At 41.9% G+C, this 27,778-nt stretch overlaps 1 protein-coding gene across 1 annotated transcript in view; it reads right to left on the bottom strand.

Moving 5' to 3' along the window:
* The window catches only part of pard3ba (par-3 family cell polarity regulator beta a), a 210,138-nt gene that overhangs the window by 71,848 nt on the left and 110,512 nt on the right, over window positions 1–27,778 (bottom strand). The window contains exons 18-19 of the mRNA XM_085449975.1: window positions 13,444–13,659; window positions 12,560–12,767 (exon numbers count right to left, since the gene is read on the bottom strand). Coding sequence (XP_085306101.1) covers window positions 12,560–12,767; window positions 13,444–13,659 — 424 coding nt within the window. The remainder of the gene's footprint in view (window positions 1–12,559; window positions 12,768–13,443; window positions 13,660–27,778) is intronic.

Here is a 27,778-nt window from a genome sequence, read left to right as displayed (position 1 = left end):
GGGGACAGAAAAGCGTGTTACAGAAGACGTTACAGGTCTGTGAGAGCCAGAGATTTTCCATGTTTGAGGTGACCAAATACTTATTTTCCACCCTGATTTACGAATAAATTCTTTACAAATCCTACCATGTGAATTCATGGATTTTTTTTTCACATTCTGTCTTTCACAGTTGAAGTGTACCTCTGGTGCAAATTACTGACCTCTGTCATCATTTTAAGTGGGGGAACTTGCACAATCGGTGGCTGACTAAATACTTTTTTGCCCCACTGTATATCACCAATTATGTTAAGAAAAATGACGTATTAACTACTACAAAACTCTGACCTTTGTGGGAATGCTTGGAGCAGACTAACATGTGAGCTGGAGTGTTCTGAGACGTTATATTTGGTATATCCAGACCATCCGTCGGCTCTTACTTCGGAAACATGGCTTAAAAAAAATTTCTCTTCAACGACGTAAAAAAAAAAAGATCTCTTTACCCGTCGGCTTCCCGTGGCTGTCATGCGACCGGCTATTGCAGTTAATAATACAACAGCTTCTTGCCATTTTTTGGGTTTCTTTTTATCGCTGTGTAACTGAGTTCAATTGAAAGCCTGCGTGCGCTAGTACCTCTTGCCACAAGTTCCCAGAATCCTTTGCGGTTTTGCCCCTGAATGACGTCACATTTTCAATCTTTATCCTGGTGGGCCGGTCTCTAGTCAAAATGCCCGGGCCGATTTTTTGTCCCAGTCCAGCCCTGGTTGCACACATCACACACACGCATGCATGGATGCACGCACACATGCAATGAGATATAAACAGATTAAGATAATGAAAGCTAGGCACATTAGCATACACGATCACAAAGCCTTTATCTTGCTTGGTTTGCATAATACTGCACTTAATCTGACTAGAATCACTGGTTTAGATGGTCAGTTCACACAAACTACAAATAAGAACTAACCATATCACTTGGTTATTTTCCTTTCATGTTTTTGGTTTAAAGTTCTGTGGATTATTTTAACAGGTAGAGTCATTTTTAAAATCATAACTGTGGATGTTGTGGTTCAAACTGAGCATCAGAATGGGGAAGAAAGGTGATTTAAGTGACTTAAATCGAAAATGTAACTCAAATAGCCACTCATTGCAACCAAGGTACGCAGAAGAGCACCTCTGAATGCATCATACCTTGTAGCAGACACGCTACAGCAGAAGAAGACCACACCAGATGCCACCCCTGCAACTGTGTGATGCTATGATGTCAACATGGACCAGAATCTCTTAGGAATGTTTCAAACGTTTAAAACTGCAAAAGCAAACAGTATGTCTTAGGTTTCAGGTTCACCATAGTAGGTAAAGAAGACAAAGTTTCTGACAGGATGATAGATTTAGATGAAAATCTACAAAAGTACTCTATTTGGCCTGATTTGGCCAGTGGTCTGAAACCTGGCTTTTACTGGCCTAGGTAACAGAAGAACACACACATACATAGATTTAAACTCATTTTGAAAAGTTCCGGATGCTTTAAACCTGGATGAAAGTGAAAAATCTGTTTTAATACTCCTGGAAACCACCTGTGAACTTTGTGAATCATAGAAATTCTTCACATTTTCCAGCTGCAGGCTTGGAAGCAAAAAAAAGGCTAGGTCACCGTGACTCCACATGAGAGCCACTGGCAGACTGAGAAAGGTTAGACTACTGGCTCCTCCGGCCCTTCACACATCTTCATAGAAGAAACACTTAACCTTCTTGGTGTGCAAAGCAGAGGTCGTGCTCTGAGTGTATTTTAGTGGGAGATACACGGTAGAGGGGAATAAGGAAACCCTCAAGTAAAGAGGAATACTTGTGCGCTTGTGTGTTCTTGAATGTGTCTGTCATTAGCACATTAAATGACAGAGGAAGTCCATCCATCACACATGGCATGGCTGGAGAGGACATAACCGCCAGTGGAGGTGTAATCACTTCCTGGCGCCCGATGCTTTGAACACATGTACGTCCAGGAGTTGGTAAGATCACATGCTAATTGGTCGTGACTGTTTCCTGTGGCCTCGTTGAGACCTTTAATTGGCCGGTGAGTGATGGGCAGCTGGCTGGTGAGATGCCGCTGAGCCGTCTGGATGATACGAATGCGTCTGTGCTTCGAAAGGCCCGTCCCTCGGGGTCAATTCAAATGTCATAACTCGACGGGGACTGATGGATCGTGAAAGCGATCAACGCAAATGGAAGCCTCGTCTCACTGTCTCATTTTGTAATTACCGTGTGGCCAATATTTCTCAGGACAAATGTGGGTATTGTGTTCCTGAGCCGGATGACTCACTCAGACTTTACCAGTCGAAAGAAAGAAAAAAGAAAAATAGGGCTTCGCTCCTAATGAGAACACAGCTATTTGAAAACAGTGACAGCAACTCTATTGGCTGGCAGAACTGCAGAGAACATTATAGAGTAATTAGTTCTCTGAAGATTGCTTCTTATGTAACATAGGGTGTAACATACTAATGAATAATAAAAAAAACTTATCTGAATAAAAGAGTATACACCCGGTGGCCTCCAAACTTCCCAGGGAAAATCTGGAGGTAAACAAGTTGTTCAGAAGCCTGTAAATAAAGTAATTAATTCCTCAACTGCTCCACTGGAGCTCCTTCACGGTCAAGCTGCAAAGGAGTGAGTCGGCATCCTCGCCTCACCCCTCCCCTACCCGCCCAACACCAGAGCTGTAAATAAGAGAGGGAGAGAGAGCGGCTCTGAGCCAAAACGCTCTGGTTGGAGGCAGGTGTAGCCGGGCTATGAAAAACAAGAAACATAAAAAGCTTTTCGTGTGAGAAGAGAAGGGGAGATTTCAAGGGGAAGGCGAGTCAAGGGGAAGCGTTGTAGCGACAGAAAAAGGGAGCGAGGAGGACGGCGGGAAGGAACGGCGGAGGCGCGTCGCGACTGCCCCCTTTATCAGCTGATATATATGCATGAGGATTTCCTCATCATCTCCACTGTCAATTTCCTGTCCCTCTGATATTTGACTGACAGCTCGCATCAACACCAATAAACCTGCACATCATTTCAGGAAAAGCTGCCCATCGTGCTGAATGGAGGGGAGAAATGGAGGGAAAAAAGTTAATTTGTTTTCCCGCCAGCTGCCGACAGTGATAGAGTCCGCGTCTGTTTGCTTCCATGGCAAAGTTGTAAATTAGAATTGTGCCTCAGTACCAAGTACAGGAAGCTGCTTCTGCTGCGAGAAAGCTCATTTCCAACAACGGTAAAAAGTACTTGGCAGCTTTTTATATGTAGGGCGACCGGAGACTTACCGGAAGCAAATTGAGCACAATTCTGAATTATGACAAGAAAAATGAAATAGCTGTCATTTTAGGACTGCTTTTTCCTCTATGGAGGGTGATTCACTGGTTGTTGTTAGCAGTATTTTAATGTAATAGCGTGTAGCTTTAAGAACCATGCTGGTATTTATATCTGGGACCGAGTATAATAAATTTGGACATTTGTCACCATAAGAACACACACAAAAAACAAAATGACGAGGCCAACATATCCAAATACTAATGCCACACACACACACACACACACACACACACACACACACTAAATTCCAGGTTGTTCTACTCACCACTCACAACTAAAGCTCAAAGCAAATAAAAGGACTGATTTTCTTTCCTTCACTGCAGCTTTGAATTAATCACAGTGCACAACTTGCATCAGGTAAAATTGCAAAAGATTTGCATGTACCTCCCTTACATAAACGTACCATTACCAGAAATGCAAATATTCGAAACCCATATCAAAATTCTCCTGCCTAGTAAAAATCCATAAGTCCCTGGTAAATTTCCAAACAGTTTTAATCAGAGCAGTTGGGCTTTTGATTAAGTCACAGCACAATAACAGCTGCGTTATGTGTGCGTCGCATAGCCCCTCACAACCTATGCAAAGCATTTGATTTAGCAGCTTATGCTATGCCACTGGAAATGTTATGCTTGACTAGATAAACAATCTATTAAATGATTCCATCAGAATCTTCCTGACAGATCTCAAAGATGCTTTCAAAAGGTTTTCCGTCAGAGATTTTGGTCATTACACAGTTGCTGCAGATTTGTGGTTGCACATCCACCATGTTCCTGGCCTGTGATCTGAGATCTGGTGACTGCCAAGGCCATTTGTGACCACACCGCCATGTTCAAGAAACCAGTTTGAGACGATTTGGTGAGCCTGTGTGAACTGGAGTTTCCCATTCTTAGCTGACAAGAGTGACATTCAGTGCGGTCTTCTGCTGCTGTAGCCCACCTGCTTCAAGGTCGGATGCAAAGACGCTCTTCTGCATACTTTGATTGTAACAAATGGTAAATTGAAATATGGTCGCCTTCATATCAGCCTGAAGCTGTCTAGCTGTGAGTGACACCTGGTGTAGTCGTTGCACGTGTTGTGCATCCAGAAATGTGGAGATGCTCTTCTGCATACCTTGGCTTTAATAAATGGTTATTTGAGGTACTATCCTCTTTCCAGCATCTGCATTTCACCTATCAAAACAGTACGCTTGTTCTCTGGCCTCTGGTAAAGAAACATAAGGGGATGCTATTCACCAGGTGACCTAAGAGTATCCTGCCTCCTTTGAAATCTTCATGGTCATAAAATAAAAACTATTGATTATTATAAATAATTCAGAATTATTTACTCACTTTTAAGACCCATGTGGAACACACTCCAGAAATCTGAGTGCTTTCTTGATGGTAATGCTATTTATACATATGCTTCCTCCTCCACCTTGAATATTCTTTATTCCATTTACTACAGGGTGCTGCATTTTATTACCAACCACTGTATCTTATATAAAAATTTGAGATGGTCCTCTTAAACAAACATAAGGGAGCAGTGCTGCTTGATGTTTGTTTATTAAAAATTACCCAATTACCTCTGCTGCCTTGTTAAGATTTAAATGTAGTACTTACAATGCCGAGTCACAGGAAGTTCTAACACTAGCTGCACCTCTTATTTACTCTACAACTGGGTTCAGATACTTTGCTGCATACAAATAGGATTAAATACAAAAGTTTGAAAACTACATTCTCTTATTTTATTTGAGGATTTTATGCATGAGCATCACTCCTGAATAAGATTTTCCTAAATTTCAAAATGTCCATTCTCATGTTATCTTTGCAAAGGTCTCCTTTAAAAACAGGACACCCTGATTTCAATGAGATTACCTGTTTAAATAAAGGATTTAATAATAATGCGAGCCCTCAGCTATGCACGGTTGCACTCTCTCATTTTAATTCAGCCAACCTTTGCTCAAAGTATACAGCAGGGAGAATATACTCTGCAAGGCTTTACATTCCCTAGGAACGTGTATTTAAGGCAGCCCTGATTAGTAAGCGATAGCTGCGAGTTCCACGCCTGTCAAGTGTGCAAAGAAAGTGATTTGTGGTTTTGCATACATTATTTATGGAAAGATAAAGAGATGAATAGAGGGAGTGATAATGCTTATCCACAAGAGATATCCTGTGAGCAAAATATATGGCCTTACGCATATTTTACAAAAGGGAATACTAACATTAATAAATACTGTCTTGCAGACTCCTTTCTGTATCAGCGCAGCTAGCAGCCCTTAAATGCCAGATGAGATGCTGGATCAAAGAAATCCACCTGCAGTGCATTAACCCAACGGTGGGATTAGGTAATGCACCTCCGATTTACCCCATCACAGCTTAGAGTCACTGCTGTGAGGCACCCACACAAACATGTCAGAGGGATTTTGATATGCCTACCAACACGGCTGACAAGTACAGCCTATTCAAGATTCCTTTCCCTTCCTGCTGATCTTAAGGTCACTTGGTGTTTAAAGTCACTGCGGCACTGTTGTGGCCTGTTTCAGTGCTCCACATTACTATTATTTCGCACCGATGGTCGGCCTTACTTTCCTGGTTTCTTTCAAATAAACAGATGGGCAGTGACAACCATTCATACCAGAGCAGGAACAGAAAAAAATAACAGTCCACAGAAACCTCAGAGTAAAGGAATAACACGCCCTGCCTCTGTTTAACTGGCAGGAGGTTTCTTGGACCTCGCACTAGTCATTAGCACACTTGATAATAGAAAATTAGAAACTCGAGTGAATCCATCGAGGACTCTGAAGCTAATTTTATCCAGTGTTGCTTAGTTAAATCAATAGTTCACTCAAGGACAGAGAGAAATGAACTGGGAAAGAGATACTCAACCATAGAAAGCTAAGTGAAGCAAAACAGAACAAAGAAAGGACATTTGAGGACAATCTGAGGAGAAAAGGCTCATCGGGAAACTAAAATTGGAAGAGCAAAGGCTCGAGGAACAAGGAGGAGGAAGACAGGCGCACTTATAAGAGCAGTAATCCATCAGAAATCATCAAGCGTCGAGCTCCTTCAGTTTGACACCGAGACTTTGGTTTTGCAGAGCACAGCCCACCAGTGACTACCTTTTCCACCCCGCACATTCTGCTGCTCCGCGATAGGATGAGAGCGGAACGGACGGAGCTAATTGGCTTGCGTCACTGTCGGATTTCTTCTGCGCCGCAAACAGAGGAGCGGGGGAGAGGATATACTGTACGATGCCGTACGTGGGATTTGTAAACAGCAGATCAGAAGCGTCGACTTTCATGTCCCTTAAATGGGTTGAGGGGTGTTTGCGTGCGGTGGCGGCAGGAGACGTGCTGATAGCGACAGCTCCACATTGATCCTGACTGAGTGACTGACGGGACACGAAACAGACAGCGTGTGTCAGTGCCCGGCAGGGCCGGCAGCGGAGTTGAGCAATGACACACCCGGTGACTGGTGTGATGAACGCTCAAGCTGATGGAGTTGCATGAATCTGTGTATAAACACAAATCCACATTTCAGTGCAGACCGAATGTCACTTGGGAGTGAAACGGGGAGCGTTGCACACAACCCTGACCTCCTGATTAAGTCGTGCTGGATAAAACCATAACATGTCTAATCCTTCATGAAAACAAGACCGGGTCTGAGCTCAAGCAGTTCAAGCTGTACACACAAGAACAAACGCCCTCAGCAACTTTCCAAGGCTGAGAAACTTGTAAAAATATCACTTTGGGGAATGGTGAGGAGGGAGCTCTAGCTTTTACTTCGAGATAAAAATAATATATATATATATATATATATATATATATATATATATATATATATATATATATATATATATATTTTTTTTTTTTTTTATACTTTTTCAACATGTTCAAAATAAAGATTCAATCAATCAATCAATCAATCAATATTGTAGGCAAAGGTTTTATTACAGTCCAAAAGTGGAAGATAAATATCCTTTTTCTGATAAGGACATCTGAAACTCCTGACCAGGCTAACCTGTCTTGTTCTGCAGATATGGCGGCGACGTTGAGAGAAAACATAAGAGCAGCCTAGTGTTAGTCTTTCCGCGGTCTGTCAGCAGCACGGCCCCCGAGGCTACGTCCTGGGCAAAGACTTCACTGCCGTCTGCTGAATACAGACAAGACGAGCAGTCAAGCGCTACTGAGGAAGGTCTGAAGGGCACTGCCATTTGTCTTGGCTTATTTAGCAATCAGGGAGACAAGACGCGAATGGGGCTTTGTGAGCACGGTGATGAAAAAGAGGAGAAACCGCATCCGAGCCCAGAACAGGAGGGACACATACAGGAAGCAGAACGCACTCTTCCATCTTTAACCTTAAGACGGTGTGTCTTTTTTGACACTTTGTTTAATTCGATGGGAGTTCTGTTTTAACCCCCCCACCCATCAAAAAAACTGGCAAACGTCCAAATCAGTTTGGACTATTTGACAGTGAAACAGAAATCAGGAAGCAATTTCATTACAAAGTCGATTTCACAGCAGTCCCTGAGATTCAAATCAAATCACAACCGGCTTGTAGAGCGGGCCCGGCTTACTGTACGCACAAAAAAGACTCACTGTGGCGACTATAATGCTCAAATAATTACTAAAATACCTGCATAATTGTTCTGTTTGTATGCTATTGCACAGTTAGAGACCTTGCATGGGCCATGCACTTCTAATATGCAATAAGTGTATGAGAATAAAGTTAGAAATTAAATTAACCAATAGCATAATTGGTATTTCCCCCCAGATTTACTCTAAATATCACAATAATACCTTGAATATCTCTCACCATGACAGCTATAAAGAGAAAATCGGATATTGTGACCACCGTATGCTAAATCGTGACTATTTTTTGTCAAATAATGGTACAAAATATGTGCTCCACCAATTTCACAGCAATTGGTGGAAATATATACATGCAGGTGCTTAATAGATTCCCCTGCCAATCTGACTTAACGGAGTCACTATTTTACAACTCCCTACGGTGGTGCTTATCAAATGAATGAGTCTACAGTAAAATGAATGGAAATTAATGAACCTTTAGGGGGGAAAAAAGAGAAATTCACAGGGGGATTGGCAAACAGAGGAGGGAAATAAATCAGCGCCTACTTAAATGAATAACTGGACTATTAAATTTGAATAATAATACACACACACACACACACACACACACACACACTCAAAGCACAATGATGTGAATGAATCCATAATTACAGTTTTACACCTTTTTAGGTGCATTTCTATCTAAGTTACACTAATTTTGATATCATGCGTTATCGTGGGTAACATATCATGACAGTATTATGTGGTGAGTTAAGGAGCATTCCCACTGTGTCGCGCTCAGTGACTCGATTAATGTGCTGAACTGTTACATTGAAAGCATCTCTAGGAAACAATTCTTACAAAAAACGAATTTTAAGCCCTCTTTAAAACCTGAAACTCGAAATAAAATTCAATTTTTTGGAAAATGGAGTGTTTATTTAACTTTTTTGACAAATTAAACAAAAAAAACCAATATTAATTTGAATATTTTAGTTTTAATTGGTATCATATTTGCTACATCTGGCATCTTTGGTAATCGACTGCTAAAAATTGATTGTGCATCTTACTTTGGTTCTTCATGGTGGAAAAATAAACCACACTGATGATGTCGACGTCTCAAAAACACACAAAAACTGTATGTATCAAATGATACACTAGGTGTTAATGGGTTAAACAGGAAAGGCTGCTGCTTGGCTGGCCAATTTACCATCGTGTGCATTTCGATTCAATAAAGACTACATGGATTTTTCCAAAAGGATATTCACCGTTTTATCAAATGATGTAATTAATTTTTTTTACCTTAAACAAACACGTTTCTTAAGGCAAACTGCTGCACTCATGTAAAATAACAACATCTAGGCTTTTAAATGCAAGGCCATGAAACAATACAATGAGGATCATGTATGAATTTAGAAAAAATAAATGTTCCCACAACAAATATGTGATTTCCAGAGGTCACCGTATATCCAGCTGTTTGCTACCCAATGCCAAAAACAACTTGCTCTTCAAACAATGCAGCAGCTAAATTAAATATTTACGGCCACTGGAAGGACGGGGCCGGCTTCCAGCATTTGTCGTGCTAGCTGTTGTTGTGCACACTTTCATTGCCGTGGTAAATTGAGGTCATATGTTTATAATTTGCCCTTTTCCTAATGCTGCCATTGGAGTAAAATAACATTTGAGAGCTGCAATCAGATTGAACAGTGCAATACTCCAGCTAATTAAGTCATATTTCAAGTTCAATAACAATCAAGCTGGACGGATAAAGGCCAGGGAGAGCGCGAGAGAGAGGGGCGAGTGTGCGGCGCGACAATCTGGAAGCTTTTACAATAGTCAGGCTATTGTTGAGGTAGAAGAGGAGTCCAAGTCTGTGCAAGAGACGAGCAGCAGGCTGGTTTTGATTGTTTCCGACTACTGTGTTAAATTAAGAGGGGGGAAAAAAAGAGCGTGGACATAGTGAGATGTGCGAGCCCAATGACAGATGCATTTTACTGATACACCCGAACTTGAACTGTGAGAAATAAAAATAAGTGAAAATTGGCAAGTAAAGGCAAAGAGACAAGGAGAGTATACACAAGGCAGGAAGAGAGAAGCGAGGATCCAAATGCAGAAGTACAAACAGAAAAACGAGGAGTCCTTGTGCAGCACATGTGTAGAGCTTCATATAAACACAATGTGTGTGGCGCAGAATAGGAAACAAAACTGTCTTTCCTGGGTAAATCCAGCTCTAGGCGAAGTGGATTTCAGCTTTACACTCAACTACAAGCTGACATGTGCTCTTGCATGTACCTCCTCCAAGTGTGTCCTTCATCTTGCCCTTCCCAGCCCCGGCTCGACTCTCCCCTACCGGGCTCAACGTGTGAACATCTCCTCCATTACTGCCCTTGACACTGTGGCCGATTGGATTCTTATCTGCCATCTGTAGGCCAACGCTCAGCTCGCGCTATCTCTCGTCACAGCCTAATTGAATCTCAAGTGTTGGAAGTGTAGTGATACACTGACCACACCGTGTCACTGCCAATAGATAAGGATTGCAGCTGGTGGGATTGGACCACCGCAAATCACGATGGGGACATGTTGATAAGGGGGGTGACGAGCGGTTTGGGTCACTACTGTGCAACTTTGCTTGGATTGAGAAATAATGGATACCCTCCATTACTGAGAAGGTTGTGTTCACATCCAATATCCAAGATCCCGTAATCCTGCTGTGCTCGCAGAGGTAATTTGTTGAAACTTAACCAAGAAAAGTAAGACATAGTGCTGCTTCTGTCCATCGATTCTTCTGTTTACAGGAGGGATGCACCTGATGTCTGTTTCCCTCACAGCTACAAAATGCACATCTGGTTTTAACCAGCAGGCAAACCTAAAAATAAAAGACTAGTAGAAAATAATACAGATGAAAATCAGCTCAATTTAAAGAGAACAATATAAGTAATGATGCTTTCAGACGATGCTATAGCTTGAGCTTTAGGAGTAGTTATCTGGTTTGTTCTAGCTGTTAATTTTCTTTTAAATTAGAAAATATTTGATTTAAAAAAAATCAAAGCAAAGCCTTTTAAATGGTTTTGTTTCAGCTAAAGCTGTAATGATAATACTATTATTATAGAGTTAGCTTATGCTAACTGGTGATCACTGAACATTTTCCCTCCTGATCTTTTTTTTTCCAGTAATTTTGCATTTTGCTAGGGTCAGTGTCCCTCCTGGTACCATGAGCTGATGTATAGGACCCTGCAGAGGTTGCACAGATAGTCCAACTCCTCCAGCATGGCACATCAATATGTGCCATTGTCAGAAGGTTTGCTCTGTCTCCCAGCACAGTCTGTAAGCGCTGGAAAGGGCCGTAAAAGGCCCATCAGCAGGACTAGTATCTGCTTCTTTTTGCAAGGAGGAACAGGACGAGCACTGCCAGAGCTACAAAATGACCTCCAGCAGGATGCTCGTGTGAATTTTTCTGACCAAACAATCAGAAACAGACTTCATGAGATTGGCCTGACGTCCTCTAGTCGTCCCTTTGCTCGCTGTCCAGCACCGTGGGGCCTGATTCGAATTTTCCATAGAATACCAGAATAGGCAGGTCACTGACTGACACCCTGTGCTTTTCACAGATGAGTGCTGGTTCACCCTGAACACATGTGACAGACGTGAAAGCTGCCCGTAAGAATAAGTGATGGTCTGGGGAGATACAGACCTGTATAGACGTCAACTGATCATCTCTGGGACATGTTTGTGTCCATCCGACACCATTAGAGTCTACCAGGAGCTCTGAGATCCCCCAGTACACTATCTGCCGTGTCATTAGGACCATGCCCCTTGTCAGGCACGCATACAAGCACGCGGAGGCCATACAAACTACTGAGCACCATTTTGAGTTGCTGCAAAGAAATTGCAATGAAACTTAGTCTGCTGCATCATCTTTTCACTTTGAGTTTTGCCGTGTCTTTGAATTCAGCCCACTGTAGGTTGATAGTTTTCATTGCCATCAAACAATGTGGCATCCTTTCACTCCTGACACATTACCTAATCCATCAGCGCAGATACCCAGCATGACTTCGTTTCATTGAGATCCGATATGTTTTCAAAGTGTTCCTTTAATTTTTTGAACAGTGTATATACAAAAGGCAGCACATTCCCCAATTTGATTGCAATGGGTTAATAAAATAAAAATGAAAAATTAATATGTCTCTGTTTAATTACTTAGAAATGTAATTAAACTTGGAAAACCAGAATAAAAGCATATTACACTGGCTCGGTTTGTGCTTCTAGGATCCATTAATGTTCCCATCAGTCGTTTATAGGACACTTATTACCACCGTGCCAATTAACATGCTTCACTCCTGCCAGGACACGCATGAAGAGATAAAGCTAATGTCAGCACCTTATTTGACTCTGGAACTGTAATTGCAGAAATACAAAATGTTTCGTTTAAAAGTGTCAGCTATTGCCTCAAGTGGAAAGAAGTTAATTTGTGAGTGCTATTCAATCCATCTGCAGTCAGCCAGCGACCAGCAACAGGGCTCATGTACATATTTAACTAATGTTTACATCTTCATTAGGTTCTATTTGTCAGAAAGTCCATGTCAAGTCATTTTTGTTGATGACGGGAGCTTTCAACTGGGGAAGCCAACAAGTTACAAACTAGTTAAACATCAATTCGGGATGTTAAGTATTCGGACCTGAAGATCTCCTTACCTTAAGATGCCAAATCCTTTCTTTTTGGTCTTCTTCTCTGTGTCCTCCACAGAATCCAGTGACTTCTTCCTCCCTTTGGTCTTCTTCTCCTTCTTCTTCCTTTCATCCTTCTTCTTCTTCTTCTTTCCATCGTCTGCATCCAGATCCTGGCGAGACGAGCTGCTGGCGGGCGTTTCGTGACCGGAGCTGTGCTCTGACATGTCGTCGTCTGATGAGGGAAAACAATTCCCACGAATAGGATAGGTTGGATGGAAGAGGTCAGAGTAGATGCACAGACAACAATGGAATATGTACTCATAGATATAGCTCCGAGCATTACAGGCAGCCTTTGTTCTTATGCAAGCCCCTCAGGTGTAGCAAGATACCAGGAACACAGATTTGAGGGTTTTTTGGGTTTTTTTTAGTTTTATCTTTTGCAGCGTTGACTGTGTGCCTAAAAAAAACCCTCAAATCGTAACTTTTGTCCACACTCCAGGATTTAATTTCCTCATATGTTAATCGCACACATCCCTCATCCCACACGTATGTGTGGTCACAATTTAGAGCATTAAAAATATGCTGCTGTAAGACATAAAGTTGTTCTTTCCAAATTGCTGAGTGGATAAAATCATGTAGCATTTCATTAAGGTACTTAGGCTAAGCACTGTACCTTGGCAGGCCTCTGGCTCTTTTTTGAGTGCCAGTGTGTTATAAAGCTTAAAGGATGTGCACTGGCAGCGTAGCCTCTCATTTAAATGGGTACAGTGTCTAGGAAGGAATCCCAGTCGTGCATTAAAAGGGAACATTCCTTACAGTGGGCAGTTTTGTTGTGTCTGCTTCTTGTTTTTCGAAAAGATTTTTGGTAGTAGCAGTTCAACATGTCTGCTTTTCTCCTGGGGTCTTACCGTCTTCAGAAGGTCCGTCATACGACTTGTCAATGGCGATGCGGAAACTCTGGTTGCATCCCCGCCCCCGGACCATGTGCGGCCGTGGGCGATGAAAGGGCACGTGGTCTTGGATGTGACTCTGCTTCGCCTCAGACATGGCCGTCTGCAGGCTCTCCAGGGAGCTGGACTTCATGAGGCCCAGGGTGGGGCCGAGTGCTCCTCCATCTGAAGGCTCTGCGAGACAGAAAGACACTCCGCCATGACTAATTCATCCCAAAGCTAACTTCACCATTTTCCACTATTCCAGCACATAAAACAGAGGAGGAAATCCAATGAAGAGTATGAAAGAAGCCTGGCTGATGGATGGAGGATGGAGGTTTGCTTAAATTTAGAGACGCAGCCACTGCTAAATTGACACAAAGACTTTATTCAGATCACAAGCTTTTAGGATAAGCTAACCCACCGCTTGCAAAACATTAAACTTGAACCCATCTCCTCAAATAATATTTCCTTATTTAAAGAGCATCTGCATTAAACTTTTTAAACTCTCAGAGCTGGCTACAATTTAATTTGCCTTCAGTGTATGTAAGAATTGGTGCGGGGGCTGGGACTGCAAATTCCAGGATTTAGACGGTAATTTATCCATTAGTGTTGTTGCTTCTACAGGCAGAGTTATCATTTAGGTAATACAGAAATGGGTCTTTTGTAAGAGTTGACACTTAATTAGCTCATTATCTATGAATCACCAGGAAACATAATCAAGCTAAGTTTGCTATTATTACACTAAAATCACTGATTATTGAACTAACAAAAACAGTAACCTTATGGTTCCTCCATATACAGTACAGTAACTACTTACTACTTAACATTACTTAACACTTACTTCCAGAAAAATGCCTTTATGGGGTATGCTTTAGGCTTTTTATGTATATCAGAGACTAAATGTAAATCCTGGAGAACATTCAAATCAACTAACACATAATAAAACTTCATTGTATGGCATGAAAGTTGGGAAATATGTAATGAAACTCAGAATGTATAGACTTAAACTAACAATACATAGAAAGAAAATATATTTTTCATGAAAAACCATAAAGTCTGAATCTACTCGAAATAAAATTCATCATTTATGAAATGTCAGCTGGGATAGGCTCTAACCCTCCACAAGTATAAACTGAATAAGCGTTTAAGAAAGATGGATGGATCGAAGGAATGCTAGGAATGGTAATTTGCGGAATTAAATTTTAATAGCTGGAATAAAAGTCTTAATTTATAGCATAAAAATTAGAACGAAAGCCGGAATATATAATAGATTGACTGTGCAGGGTGCACCCTGCCTCCTACTCAATGTCAGCTGGGATAGACTCCAGCCCAGCGCGACTAACTAAGAAAAGTAGTTGGGAAAACAGATTGATTGAAGGAATGACACGGCAGCAATGGCGACTGATAGAATAAAGCCAGAATACATCAAATGAAAGATGGAAAATGTGGACTAAAATTTAAATTCATGGCATTAAAGTCATTATTTATGGAAGGAAGAAAAATCCTGCTCTTACAAACATTTTAAAGTCCAAATTGCATCACCTTAAAGATCATCCTCCTAAAACTTTCTCACATTATTATGCATAACCGTACATACACATGCATAAACTTGTCTGGAAACTATGCCTAGCTCAAGGCCTGAAAATGTAAAAATCTCACATATACACGTGGATCAATCAGTATCAGCTCTCACACATTTTTCTGTTGACGTATAAGAGCTTTTTGGAATGAAGCTGAGAATGGTTAAAGAGAGAAATATGAAGTCTTGTATATGAAATGTAGAGTGAAAGGTAAAGGAAGAGGAGAGCGTGAAAAACAGGCTTGACAGAAATGGGGAGAAAGTCGGAGTCCCGTATGAGCGACATAAAAGAAGGGGAGAAGAAACGATGAATGAGGTGAAACGGTACAGGCGCAGGTGAGGAGCGGTACTATGGGAACTGACAGGCTCATGCATAAGCAAGAGACAGGGGGGAATAAATGAACTGCCATCATACTGTACTCGGGGTATGGCCTCCAACTCGAGAGGAAGAAAGGGCTAGATGGAGGAGCAGGAGTGCAATGAAGGCCACAGCTGATTCAGCAAGGGGATCGGAGAGCAGGCGGGGGAGGAGGAGGAGGTAGCGGGGAAATGCTGAAGATTTGAGGAAACACAGAGCTGTAAGGAAAAGAAGAAAAGAGTAAATGTCACTGAGAATAAAGTCAAAGACGCTTGTGACATTCAGGCTGTGGCAGGAAACTGCGGGACAGATGACCGAGAAGACGGCTGAAAAGACGCCTGCTTCCAACCCCTAAAAGCAACTAACCCACCCAGGTGATGTATCACAATAGAGCAGTGACTCTTCAAAGAAGTTACAGGCAGGTTGCAAGCAGCGTTTTCACTTTCTGAAACTCTTCTGTAGGGATGACTTTCTCGCATCACGGCACTCACTGCTTAAGACGTATTTTTTGTCATTTCAGAGGCTTCAAAGCTTCCAAGCAGAGCGGGAGGGGGTGGGAGGGTGGGGGGTGTTGGGAGTGAAACTGAAGCGGCGATGGAGTCGAAGGAGGAGGAAAAAAGTAAGCAGAGCGTTGCTGCCTTTTAAGTCCTAAATTGACTTTCTGAGAGGAAGTGGGATTTATGGGGAATAAGGGGAATAAGGGGTTATAAATAGAGAGGTGGGGGGGTAGGGGGGGGGGCGCTCAGGAATAAAACGCTCAATTTGAGAGGCAGGATTTGTGTCACAAATGTAATTACGGCTGTCCAGCTTGCAGCCTGATAGAATTAAGCTCCTTGCCAGTGCACTGCCGCCGCACTATGCAGGGAAACTGTGTGTCTGAGCGTGTGGGCGGGTGTGTATTTACCACTAAATGAGAGAATTTTGTTCCAACCCTTAAATAAAAGAAGAAGAAGAAAGTCATGATACTGACTACGTGAGATAGCGGCGAGCGTGTCCTTGACCGCCACAGATGAAATGAGCACAATTTCTTTTTTTGTGTGCATGCGTGGGGCTGCGAGTTGCACTCATTCAATGCATGTCAGGCTGTTGAGGCTGGAGGTAAATGAATAATGAGGGTTTAATAGGATGGATGAGCGGGGGAGAGGTGGCTATCATCGCCAGCTCGATCCAATGGAGGGTGAAATCAGCGTTTATCACATATCGCTGCCCGCTGTGCCAGCAGATGCTCTCACGGATCCGTTCGCATCATGTCAGCCTGATTGCCACTGATTCAAGCTGGTGCACACATTTGACAAACAGCCTAACAGCCAAAAAAAAAGGAGGGCCAGGATGACAGTCAGTGCCCTTCACAGCTGCAGCACCCCTCCGCCCAAGATCAAGAGGTAATGTCACGTCTTCGCTTGGCATCACTTTTCGCTCACTTTGTCAGCGAGCAGCAAACTTCTGGTTTTTCTTCACGATGAACTTTCTCGGCAGAGATGATGTTTAATGAAGGGTGGGATCATCAGTGCAGAGGATGAGTAATCATCATTAGATTACTCAGAAACAAACTCAAGTTTAAAAAAAAAACAGTAAAAAAAAAAAAAAAAAAGGGGGGCAATTTACAACTTGCACTTCAATAGAAAACATCCAATTACAGAACCAAATCTTTAAAAGAGGACTTTAAACAGTTTTGGAACAACAAAGTGGTCTGAATCTCTGGCAGCCATCTCTAGAAGCAACCCGACGGCCTTCGTAATTTGCCTCAACAAAGTTTGCATCGTTCCTCCCAATGCCTGTGTGCAAAGCAGCTAATTTTCCCAGAAACGTGTGTGCGCTGCTTTTCTTATTCAAGTCATTTAACTTTGATCAGCGGGAACTGGGAACTCGCTGCCTACAACAATCCACTTCCCTTTTATTTCAGCCCGTATCCTTTACTTAGTTGAGTGGATAAAAAAAAGAAAAAGCCCAAAAAACAAAACCTGGTGTGCTTTTGCTTTCAACAATCAAACACGAGCTGTTGCTGCTGGAGGACATTTGAATCAATTTGAACCTCTCGCACGATTCCCATCACTCTGCGGCACTGGCGATTTGCAAGTCCTTGAGGTTCAGAGGATGTGTCAGCAAGTTTTCTTGTTTTTTTTAAAGGTTTGTTTGAATGATTTCGCGTTGGGTTTCTGACATTTGATGTGTGACGATTCCTGCCTACCGCACTTAAATGAACCACAAAACTAACAGTTGAAAAAAATGTATCTAATTTCTGAAAAACAAAGCTGATATCATTAAAAGTGATGACCATAACATAAACCTAATCTACAGTGTGATTAAATTATCCAGGATGTTTTTCAAGGGAAGAATGTCAATTACACTGTTATAAAAGAAGCCTTTAAACAGTCATTTACGGTGGCAACAACGTTTGCTGTAAACATTACTTATTCATCTCGGGATTAACGAGTGACTCCTTTGAAATGCGGTACGAGAACATCCTTAAAGAAGAAAAAACTAAACAAAAAAGGGAGCTGAAACAAAGAACCTGCCAATTACCTCTGCGTAATGGTGCTTGCATTCCCCCCTAAACGCATAAACACTCCAAAGTGTCTACAAACAATATCCACTCATAAAAGCCCACGCCTGCATGCAAGCTGTAGGTGCTTACACACCAACACACGCATGCAAATATCCACCTGCGCGCATTTCTAACCCGCACGCATCCAAATGCGATGTGTATATTGTGACTCTGCAGAGGCTGACTGCTGTTGTGTCTGTATTGAACAGACAGCAGTGAAGACTTTGCCTGGAACGTAGCCTCGGGGTCCCGCTGTGCTGACAGGCCCTGAAAGGACTAACACTGCTCCATCACGCTGCTTTGTACTTTTAAAAAAAAAGGTATTTTAAAAGTGAGCGTGACACACCTGCAACCATCATTACATATTGATACAGTTTGTTCAGAAATTTGATGTCATGGAGGTCAAATCATTATCAGTAAAGGTAGGTTTTTTTTGTTTTGTACAAATAAATACAAAATGTTAATTGCAGCTTTTTCACAGAGTTGGGTAGTTGGAATAAAAGTGATCGGCACAAAACTCTTAATTATTCGCTCAATGAATTCAAGAATAAATGAACTTGAAAATTTCTAAATTACAGGCTGTGCAGTGAGTATTCCACACACAATGCTGAAGCCTTGTTGCTCCGTCTTACCTACAGCACTGTGCCAAACCCCTCATTTCTTTATTTTTTGTTAGGAAAATGGGAAATAAGTGCAGTGATTTAATGAATTGTGTGCAAACACACATTGAAATTAGTTTGTACAGTTCTAACAAGCTTTAAAGTCAATATTTGGTGTGACCACCTTTATTCTTCATCACAGTCTGAACTCTGTGAGGCAGCTTTCTTCTCATTTCTTAAAGTAAGGACATTCAAAGCTTTTCTTTAGATGTTTCTGCAAATTGTTCTGTTCTCTGTCAAGATGATCTCTCACTGCTTCAATAGTTTCGATGTCCGGGTGTGTTTAGGATCACTGTCATGATGAAAATGAAGATGTTACCAATCTGATGGCTTCCAGATGGTACTACATGGTGGATCAAAATCTGATGGCACTTTGTTTCATTGAGACTTCCAACAGTTTTGACAAGATCTCCAGCACCACTGGCTGAAACCAGGACACAGCCTCCACTGTGTTTTACAGGCTGTAGACACTCACTGTTGTACCTCTGTCCTGAACTCTTTTGTACATACTGACAACAAGTTGAACCAAAAATATCAAATTTAGATTCATCCCTCCATGGCTTTCAGATCCTGTTTATCTGCTATAGATCATTTTTAAGGCGTGCCACTTCTTTTGTCCTCCTTTTGTCTAGTTTCCTCAAATTTTTTAATGACATACTGCACATCATTCAAGATGTGTCAGCTCTTTCGTTAATAGCCATCCAGGAATTGCCTTATTGGTTCAAAAATACTCGTTCTTTGCCGTTCTAACAGTGTTACCTTTTGTAGATTAAGGAAATGGGACCAAATTTTGTCGTTTCGCAACAGGCTGCTAGTAACAAAATGTCTCAACATACAATTTAAAATGTGTTGTTTGCTCTGTTGTCTGTTATGTATAGACACAACACTGGTTAGGCCAGTGTTTAGTGGCTTAAAAAGCAAACAAAAAAAATCTTCTAAAAATGGTCAGGTACAAGGACTGGAATGAAAATGAGTGAAAAAGCAGCCAATTCGTTAGAAATTAGTATAAAGAAATGAAGGGCATCTTTTTCAATGTACTGTATAATAAAATCCACTCTATCTTAGGACTAACACCAACAAACCACAGCACCAAGATGACATTATGCATTATTTGTGCAATTTGACTTAATTAAGTATTTGCTACATATCAGCAGCTATATTGTGACAAATATGTATATTAGAGAAAACATATCCTATATGAGGTTGTGGGAATGCATGTATGGAGATTTGTACAAAAGCTCACTGAACTGGATAATCTGAAATCAACTCATCTACAATTATATGCTGATCACATGTGTTGCATTGTCTAGAATAATCTAGGATAATTTGTGTTAATTAACGAAGTGTCGTGGTAACTTCCTGGCTTTTGAAAGGCTCACTGCTGGATTCTTGTGATGTCTGAGGCTGCAGGTATGTAATAAACTCAGAAAGAGAAATAACAACGACTTTACAGACATTACTTCCCAAAAAGTTCTATTTTAGTAACATTTTTGTGAGACAATGTTAATGAGTAAAACTCAGCATATAGGAAAAGTGTCTCCTTTAGCAAAAGGCACACAAACAGTGTCTTGTATGCTCTGTGCGTATGGGAGAGGTGTTAAAATTAAAATGGGGAAGACATAGCTGATAAGCTATTCAGTCCACACGTTCACGGGTATTTTTGAAACATAGCTTTTTCTATGCGTTTGGGCCATTCGTCCACTGGTAAAAGGTGTTTTGAATCACTGAAAATGGAGATTTTTAAAAACTCGTGCCAGGGTGAAGATTTTCAAAAACTCAGTTTTTGCATTTACACGTGGATGAAGAAAACAGAGTTAGTCAAGCAACGTCAAAGGTGTGTGCCTTTTATCTATACAGCGCCAAATCACAACAACAGTCACCTCAAGGCACTTTATATTGTAAGGTAAACCCTACAATAATGCATACAGAGAAAAACATGAGCAAGCATTTTGGCAACAGTGGGAAGAAACCTCCAGCAGAACCAAGCTCAGGGAGGGGCGGCACCCTGCCACAACTGTTTGGGGTGAGAGAAGGAAGACAGAAGACCTTACTGTTTACATGAGATGGATTTCTACAATGGTGGATACAGACAAAATACTGTTGCTGTTAATCTGACTATCTGCAGTTTTCACACGCAGTTACTGTCCCTCCATTTACAAAGACAGAGTGAACTTCGAACGTGGTTTCTGCATTAAACACACAAGTTCTCACAACCCAAATCCCGATGCCATCGTCGTCGTCGTCGGTTTTGAATAAATTTTAAAAAAAAAATTAATTTAATGTAAGTATGTTCTATGCATTTTGTCCATTCCTGAGTTGTGAGTCTACACCAGCCATATTTCACAGCACTGTGACTTACAATTATGAATCACTCAGACTAATGTAAAATTTTCAGTTTCTTTCTTTATTGAATAAACTCTGGCCAAGAGAGCCAGTGAGACAAAATCCAAAATACTGTCTTTAGTTATTAACATTTGAAATGATGAAGGTAATTGAAAATGGCACTTGAAGAGTAACACAAAATTAGCTGCCTTTCCAGAAAAACGCCAACTTTTCAAAAGTACTTGAGGTTTTGTGAGGGCACAAACCCTGTTTACTCTGTCCCTCCCGGGCTTCTAGACTTCTGACTGGCTAACATTTCAACACAGTTTGAATTTGGTATGTCCCTGACAGCGTTTGCTTTTTACATGTGGACGGAGATGTTATTTTAAAAACTGCACTTTTTTTTTAATGAAAACGCAAAACCTCCGTTTTTAAAAATTCCTGTGTACGTGTGGACGTGTTTTTACAGAAGTGTAAAGGTGTTGGAGTAGCTCGGGTCCAGATTAAAAGAGACAGGAACCCTCAGCATCTTACCATTTCCACTTTGGTTATTCTCTAGAATAATCATGTTTTCTTAAATATACAGAATCATGTGCTTAAAGTTTTGCATAAATACTACAACTGTATGCCTGAACCAGTCTGGTCAGATTAAGGGAAACTACTGCATGTCTGAAAGGGGCTTAAAGCAGATATTCTAGTAACTCCATACAAGCAAGCCAACACACACACACACACACACACACACACACACACACACACACACACACACACACACACACACACACACACACACACACACACACACACACACACACACACATCAATGGAACACTTCTGAACACCCCCCACAGCGTCTCACCAGAATCTTAACACTTACCTATCAACTGGACTACAATGTGCTCTACAGCAAGCAGCTTTGTAGCAGACTGGCAAAGAGGTTGCCACGGTTACAAGAAAGCGCCCCCTCCATCAAAACAGCTGGGGGTGGCAGTGACTGTGTGTGTGTGTGTGTGTGTGTGTGTGTGTGTGTGTGTGTGTGTGTGTGTGTGTGTATCTGTCTGCATGTGTGTGTACTAGAGAGAGAGAGAGAGAGAGAGATGGGTGATACCGAGTTGCCAAGGAGACACTTTAGTAAGAAAGGGGCTTGCTGCTCCTGGCCATACTGTAGTTCTTTAAATTGGGTACAGGGAACACACGCTTCAAGACACACACATGTAGGGCACAGCTACACACACACACACACTTTTCAATCTAGTATCCAATCTCAGGATCAACCAATAAAACCTGAAGCTGTTGTTCTGGAGACCAGTAAAACAAGCCCTGACCTGCACTCTGCTATAAAAACACGTGGCACTCACCGCCACACATACACTCTACACACCTGCAAAAGAAAGCCTGATCTCAATGTCGCCCTGTTCAGTGAAGGTTCTTGAATCCAATTCAACAAAAGCATTAAAAACAGGGTCACAAGACACAGAAAGATTACTTCCAGTTTTAGTAAAAGCAATTAAATTCAACAAGTTCTTAAATTACCACAGATATTTAACGATCTCATCTCTGTGAATGTTTTTAGATTTAAGCTGTTTAAACTACACAAAGTAACACACAAAGGTCTCTCATGAAAGAAGTGCTTCACACTGGATTAAATATACTGAACATGGAGCTTTAAAAGCTTTTTTGGCATGAAACCACAATGACACGTTAGAGGTATGAATACAAACTGTATATAAAAGATGGAAATGACATCGCCCGGTGATATGTTAGCATTTTGGTCAGCCATGGTTTTTCCTTTTGTTTTTTGTTAAAATCAAATTCAGATGAGACTGGAGTGCTAAGCTTTCAACTAAGGCTAGCAAGCTTGTTTGCAGCTTGCACGTGTCTTGTGCAAAGTAAACAACAAATAAAATACTGGAAAAATCACCAAGCTGGTGTTGATAGTTTTTGGGATGTCTGATGGTACAATTAACCCGATAGCAAACATATAATTTGTCACATACATGAATAATAAATTCTAAAAAAAAGAATCACCATCACAAACACAACTGTGAGGAAATTGTGTTATAGCATACTATAAAAATGTACTACTGCTGCGGTGCTGGGGATTTTTGCGCTTTTTTAGGTAGTCCCCAGTGGCCATTCGAGGAACTACAGTTGCCACTTGTGTCTGAAGAGTAGATACCAGTGTGTTAGCTTTTCTCTTTTCTTTCCTTTATCTGTGACATTCAGCCCGCAAACCCAGGAGTTACATACAATTATAACAGAACACTATTCAAACATCAGTAACTTTCCACGTTTGAATCAACTGATCCCGCTACTTTTTTCATGGGATTTGTTGACAGAAAGATAAATACAAAACATCCCCAGCTGCATCCTTTAAAAATGAAAATGACACAGCAACTATTTTCATATCACCCGACAAACCTGACTGCCCACCAAATGACTTCATACGACTGTACAGCCAGTAAAAGTAAAATCCAATTCATGGTATGGCCTATCAGAACTCACTCCAATTAAAGAGCTGTTCAATCATTAAGCATCCATCCATTACTATCTGAATGCATTCAGCTATGTCAGAGGCAGAAAATGAAGCTGGATGGAAACATTGCTCTGGCAGTAATTGTGTTTAGTTGTTTAGATGTATGAGGGAAAGGGGACATATGGGCTGTTTGTATTTAGCCTCCACCTAGACGAATGGCTTTAATAACTGGAGAGGACTTAAAAGGCCATTTCATAATTACTGCCTACCTCTACTGGATTACTGCGACGCAGCGGGGGTGGCAGAGTATGGATGAGGGCTGGAGAGAACTCTGCGGAGTGGGACATGTGCCATTTGTAAACGCGCAGCCAGTTAAAATACTTGAGGCAATGAGGCAGAACTGAGAGGGTGCATACATTGAGACGCACACAAACATACACACCCGGCATGCTAGATTTATAAAGACCTTTACAGACAGCCAAACTATTCACTTAACCTTAATGCAGGAGTCAGACTTCAAGACAGTCAACTATGGTCCTGAGTGAATTAGCTGAGACACATTAAATATGCCGAATGACAACCAATCACAGCCTGCAACCATTCAGAATCACAGAAAACTTTATTACATTTTCACAAAGCTCACTGAGCATGTTGTACACGTCATCAAGACAAAAGGATCTTTTGTAAAGAGTCTTAAACTATTGTGGAAAAACTTGAATTTGGCATTAAATTGAAAACAATGAAACACCTACGTAAAGTGTATGACCCAGATCCAAAACACAGTCAACCCACACACACACACAAACAAACAGAACTCCAGCACTGGCAGCCTTATGCTAGCGGGGCCCTAAACGGTGTAAAAGATCGATATATCCACTGGGATTCCACCCATAGGTTTTGGACTTAATGTTAGCGTTTTGGACTTAATGTTAGCATTTTGGCTGCTCCCATGTTGATTTTTAGTACCAGGAAGTGACCTTAAAAACTGAAGCACAAACCTCAGGGACAGCAAGCCGTAATAATCCACTAAAAATGCTTCAAATGCACCAAAATAACACAGATAGTGTAAGTGCCAGTTTTATGATTTCAAGTAGTGGTTTCATTTCAATTCATTTTAATTTATAAAGCGCCAAATGACATTGTATTTTATATTGTAAGGGAAATAGACTAAGTAATACAGAGAAAACCCACACGACCCCTTATGACCAAACACTTGGTGAGAGCGGGAAGGAAGAACTCCCTTTTATCAGGAGGAAACCTCTGGCAGAACCAGGCAGCCATCTGCCACAACAGATTGGAGTTAAAGGGTGGGAGAAAGGTCTAGCAGATCCCAACTGGTTCTAGCTGCCTGTGTTGGGACACCTGTCACTCAACTTGGCCACACCCCTAACACTTTTATTTAGTTAATTTTTATTCTCTTTTTATTAAAAGTTAATTTTTAAAGGGGAAAGTATCCATAGAGGCCAAAAGAGTATTTTCTACCACATTGTAAATATGCTGGAAGTACCTATTAGCCTTTTTCTATTACTTTGTAAAAACAGTTTTAAGCTAAACTGCTACAAAAAGTGCTTCAATAATCAAGGAAAAGGCATGGGTGTTGGGGTGGGAGGGGCTTGTGTAAATTTTTCTATTTAAATGCCAGTTTCTTACAGTCTGACACAAGATTAAACATAAACACATCGCTGCTGTAACCCAAACCTGATTTAAACTGAGCCATTATCAATCTCAAGGTCAGCTCTTTGTTCAACTCTGGAGAGCTCGGACCCTTTCCCGGAAGACACAGAGAAACAACCCCCTCGTCCACTGGGAAAAGCCCCAACATATAAGGCAGAAAAGTCCAGGGGATACAAAACACCCACCCCTGCCTGCCGCCTCTCACAGAGGGAAACTCCAGACTGGAACAGAGTCCATCCTGTCTGCAGGAGACTGGTTCCAGAGCCCGAATATACTCTCACGCTAGTTCACCTGACATTCCATATCCGCATAGATAGCCTCACCAGCCGGGGATCAAACCGCCAGTGCCCCCGCCCTTGATGGCCACCAGACACACATTAGACCTGAAGGCTAGCAGTGTGGCTCCGATCTGTAGCTCGCTCTGTGGAAGCGTTTAAGGTTGTGCAACAGCTCAGTTGAACCAGTGGAGTCTTTAAGTGAGGACAGCACAAACCATTAAACCTTCCTTTTTTGGCCACACAAACACTATCTGAGCGCCTAACCTACTGACTAGACTTACCACCTGGCGACCTTTTTGTCTTCAAAAATAAAGTTGAAAGGTAGCCCTTTTACTACACCAAAAAACGTCCAGCGCAGGTCACCGATGTGCCGGCCTTTCAGGAATTCATCCAAATCAAATAGGATCAATGGACTGAGGCCTGAGGTGCAGAAGACGAAGCACCAACTTGAAGAGGATAGTGGTCAAGTTTAAAGAAAGAAGAGTTTGTTTTGTTTTTGTTTTTTTCCCCCCAAAGGCAGAGTTGCGGGAGCGCATACAAACAGTCCTTATGATATAGCAAGTAAAAGAAGGAAAGAGAGCACAAACAGCAGAAAAAAAGCTGAATTACACAGCGCCCAAACAAATACTGTCAGGGGGGAAAAAAGCAAAGGCTTCAGCGCTGGCAGGATGCTGGCTAGCTTTCTGATGCCTCATTGTGCAGGAAAGAAACAACAGGGACTAATGGGCACACAGAGTGATCTCACTGGTGGCACTGCTGCAGGGTTAGCTGTTAGCCATTTAGCTCTAAACATCCAAACAACAACGAATGAGTCTGAATGAGGGTTTTCAAGGTGATCGTTTAAAGCAAAACAAAAACAATACACACTTAAAGAAGCTTGGAAAAGGCAGAAAAAACATACAAAATTACTGCAAAAGTGAGCGGAGGTACAGTGCTGCTGGGCTGGATGAGATCCCAGGTGTGTTGTAAGGGGTAAAGTAGCCTGCTGCCAGGGAGACACTCTAAGGAAGAGAAATAAAGGGATGAATGGAGCGATATCTGTCCAGCACTGCTGGGAGTGTCTTGGTGGGGTGTTCACATGCACGTACACGCAAACACAACACACACCGAGACGACTGGGTCTGAGTCGGTAGAGGAAACTCCAAGACTGGAGCATGTTCAGCATAATCACATGAAGCTGGAACAGATACAGCTGCAGCTGAGCGAGGAAAGAGACAGCGGGAGAGGGAGAACCACAGATTACAGAAGGCGAGTTACTAAAAAAAGGATCAGCCTGTTGAGAGAAAGGGAATGAAATTGATCGTGAAGAGAGAAGGAGGGAAAGAAAGGCGGAGAGAGAGAGAGAGAGAGAAGGAGATGAAGTTTTGGGATTGAGAGCAGACTAAAAATGGGGATGAGTCTGGTGACAAAGAGCGAGAAAAAGGCGATTGGGAAGAAGTAGGAAAGGACGAGTGGTTGCAAAGATGAAAGCGGAAAAAAAGAAAGAAATGAGACTTAAAGCTCTATTGAAGATTGAGACTCGAACGACTGGAGAATCAAGACAGAGAGAGAGAGGGGGGGGGGGGGGGGGACAGCTTGAGTAAGTGACAGAGAGAAAGATGGAGAGAGAGGAAAGAAAGAGTTAGAGGAGTGAAACGCACCTCGCGGCAGCTTCAGCCAGAGAGAAAGAGGGTTTTAGCCAGATTAAAGAAGCCAGGCAGGCCTCTTAAGACCATCCGCCTAATGAAATATGTCAAAGCTCATAAAGAAACACCGAGGCCATTTAGGAAGGAGGGGTGGGTTGAGATATGGAGCAGGAAGCTGGGCAAAATACTCTGCATCAGCAAAAATGAGAAACACGCAAAAGCCCTGTCAATACGCACTAGCTAAGACGTCAACTGGAGGGGGGATGAAGAAAAAAACCACAAGAAGAAAGGAATGCAGCAGAGAAGAAATGGATCGCTTTATCTATCATGTGTGCTTAGAAATGCCTGGAAAATGTGAGCAGGAGAGGACAGGGTGGGGGGAGCGGGTGGCAGGGTGGGGTGGGTATCAGACAGAAGAAGAGGAGGGCGGAGGTGAAGCCACTTGTGGGAATGCTGAGTGTGGGGGATTTGAGGTCAGCAACGATGCTCGGGCCATTTGTATTCTGCCAGGCAACAGGCTTAGCTGGCTGTTGCAGGTGGATTTTAGAGATCGGTGTGTGTGTGTGAGAGAGCAGGAACAGAAGGAGCAACGAGGCCAGATGTCTCCCAACATCATAACTTAAATGCTGATTTTCTTATATGGGGCCTTGCTGTCATATTAAAGACATTAAATCTAAATGAGATACAAATCACTGCTGAGCTCTACAATTAAAATCCTGACGTCTGCAGCCGAGCTGGAGTCACGACACTCTGTGAGCAACATTTGATTTCTGTTCATCCTTCAGCTGCGCAGAT

Source organism: Copadichromis virginalis, linkage group LG23, assembly GCF_057382275.1.
Source record: "Copadichromis virginalis isolate Kocher_CV1m ecotype Utaka linkage group LG23, C_Virginalis_male_GT1.1, whole genome shotgun sequence".
NCBI classification, from domain to species: domain Eukaryota; kingdom Metazoa; phylum Chordata; class Actinopteri; order Cichliformes; family Cichlidae; genus Copadichromis; species Copadichromis virginalis.
This window is presented reverse-complemented; position numbering and strand designations above follow the sequence as displayed.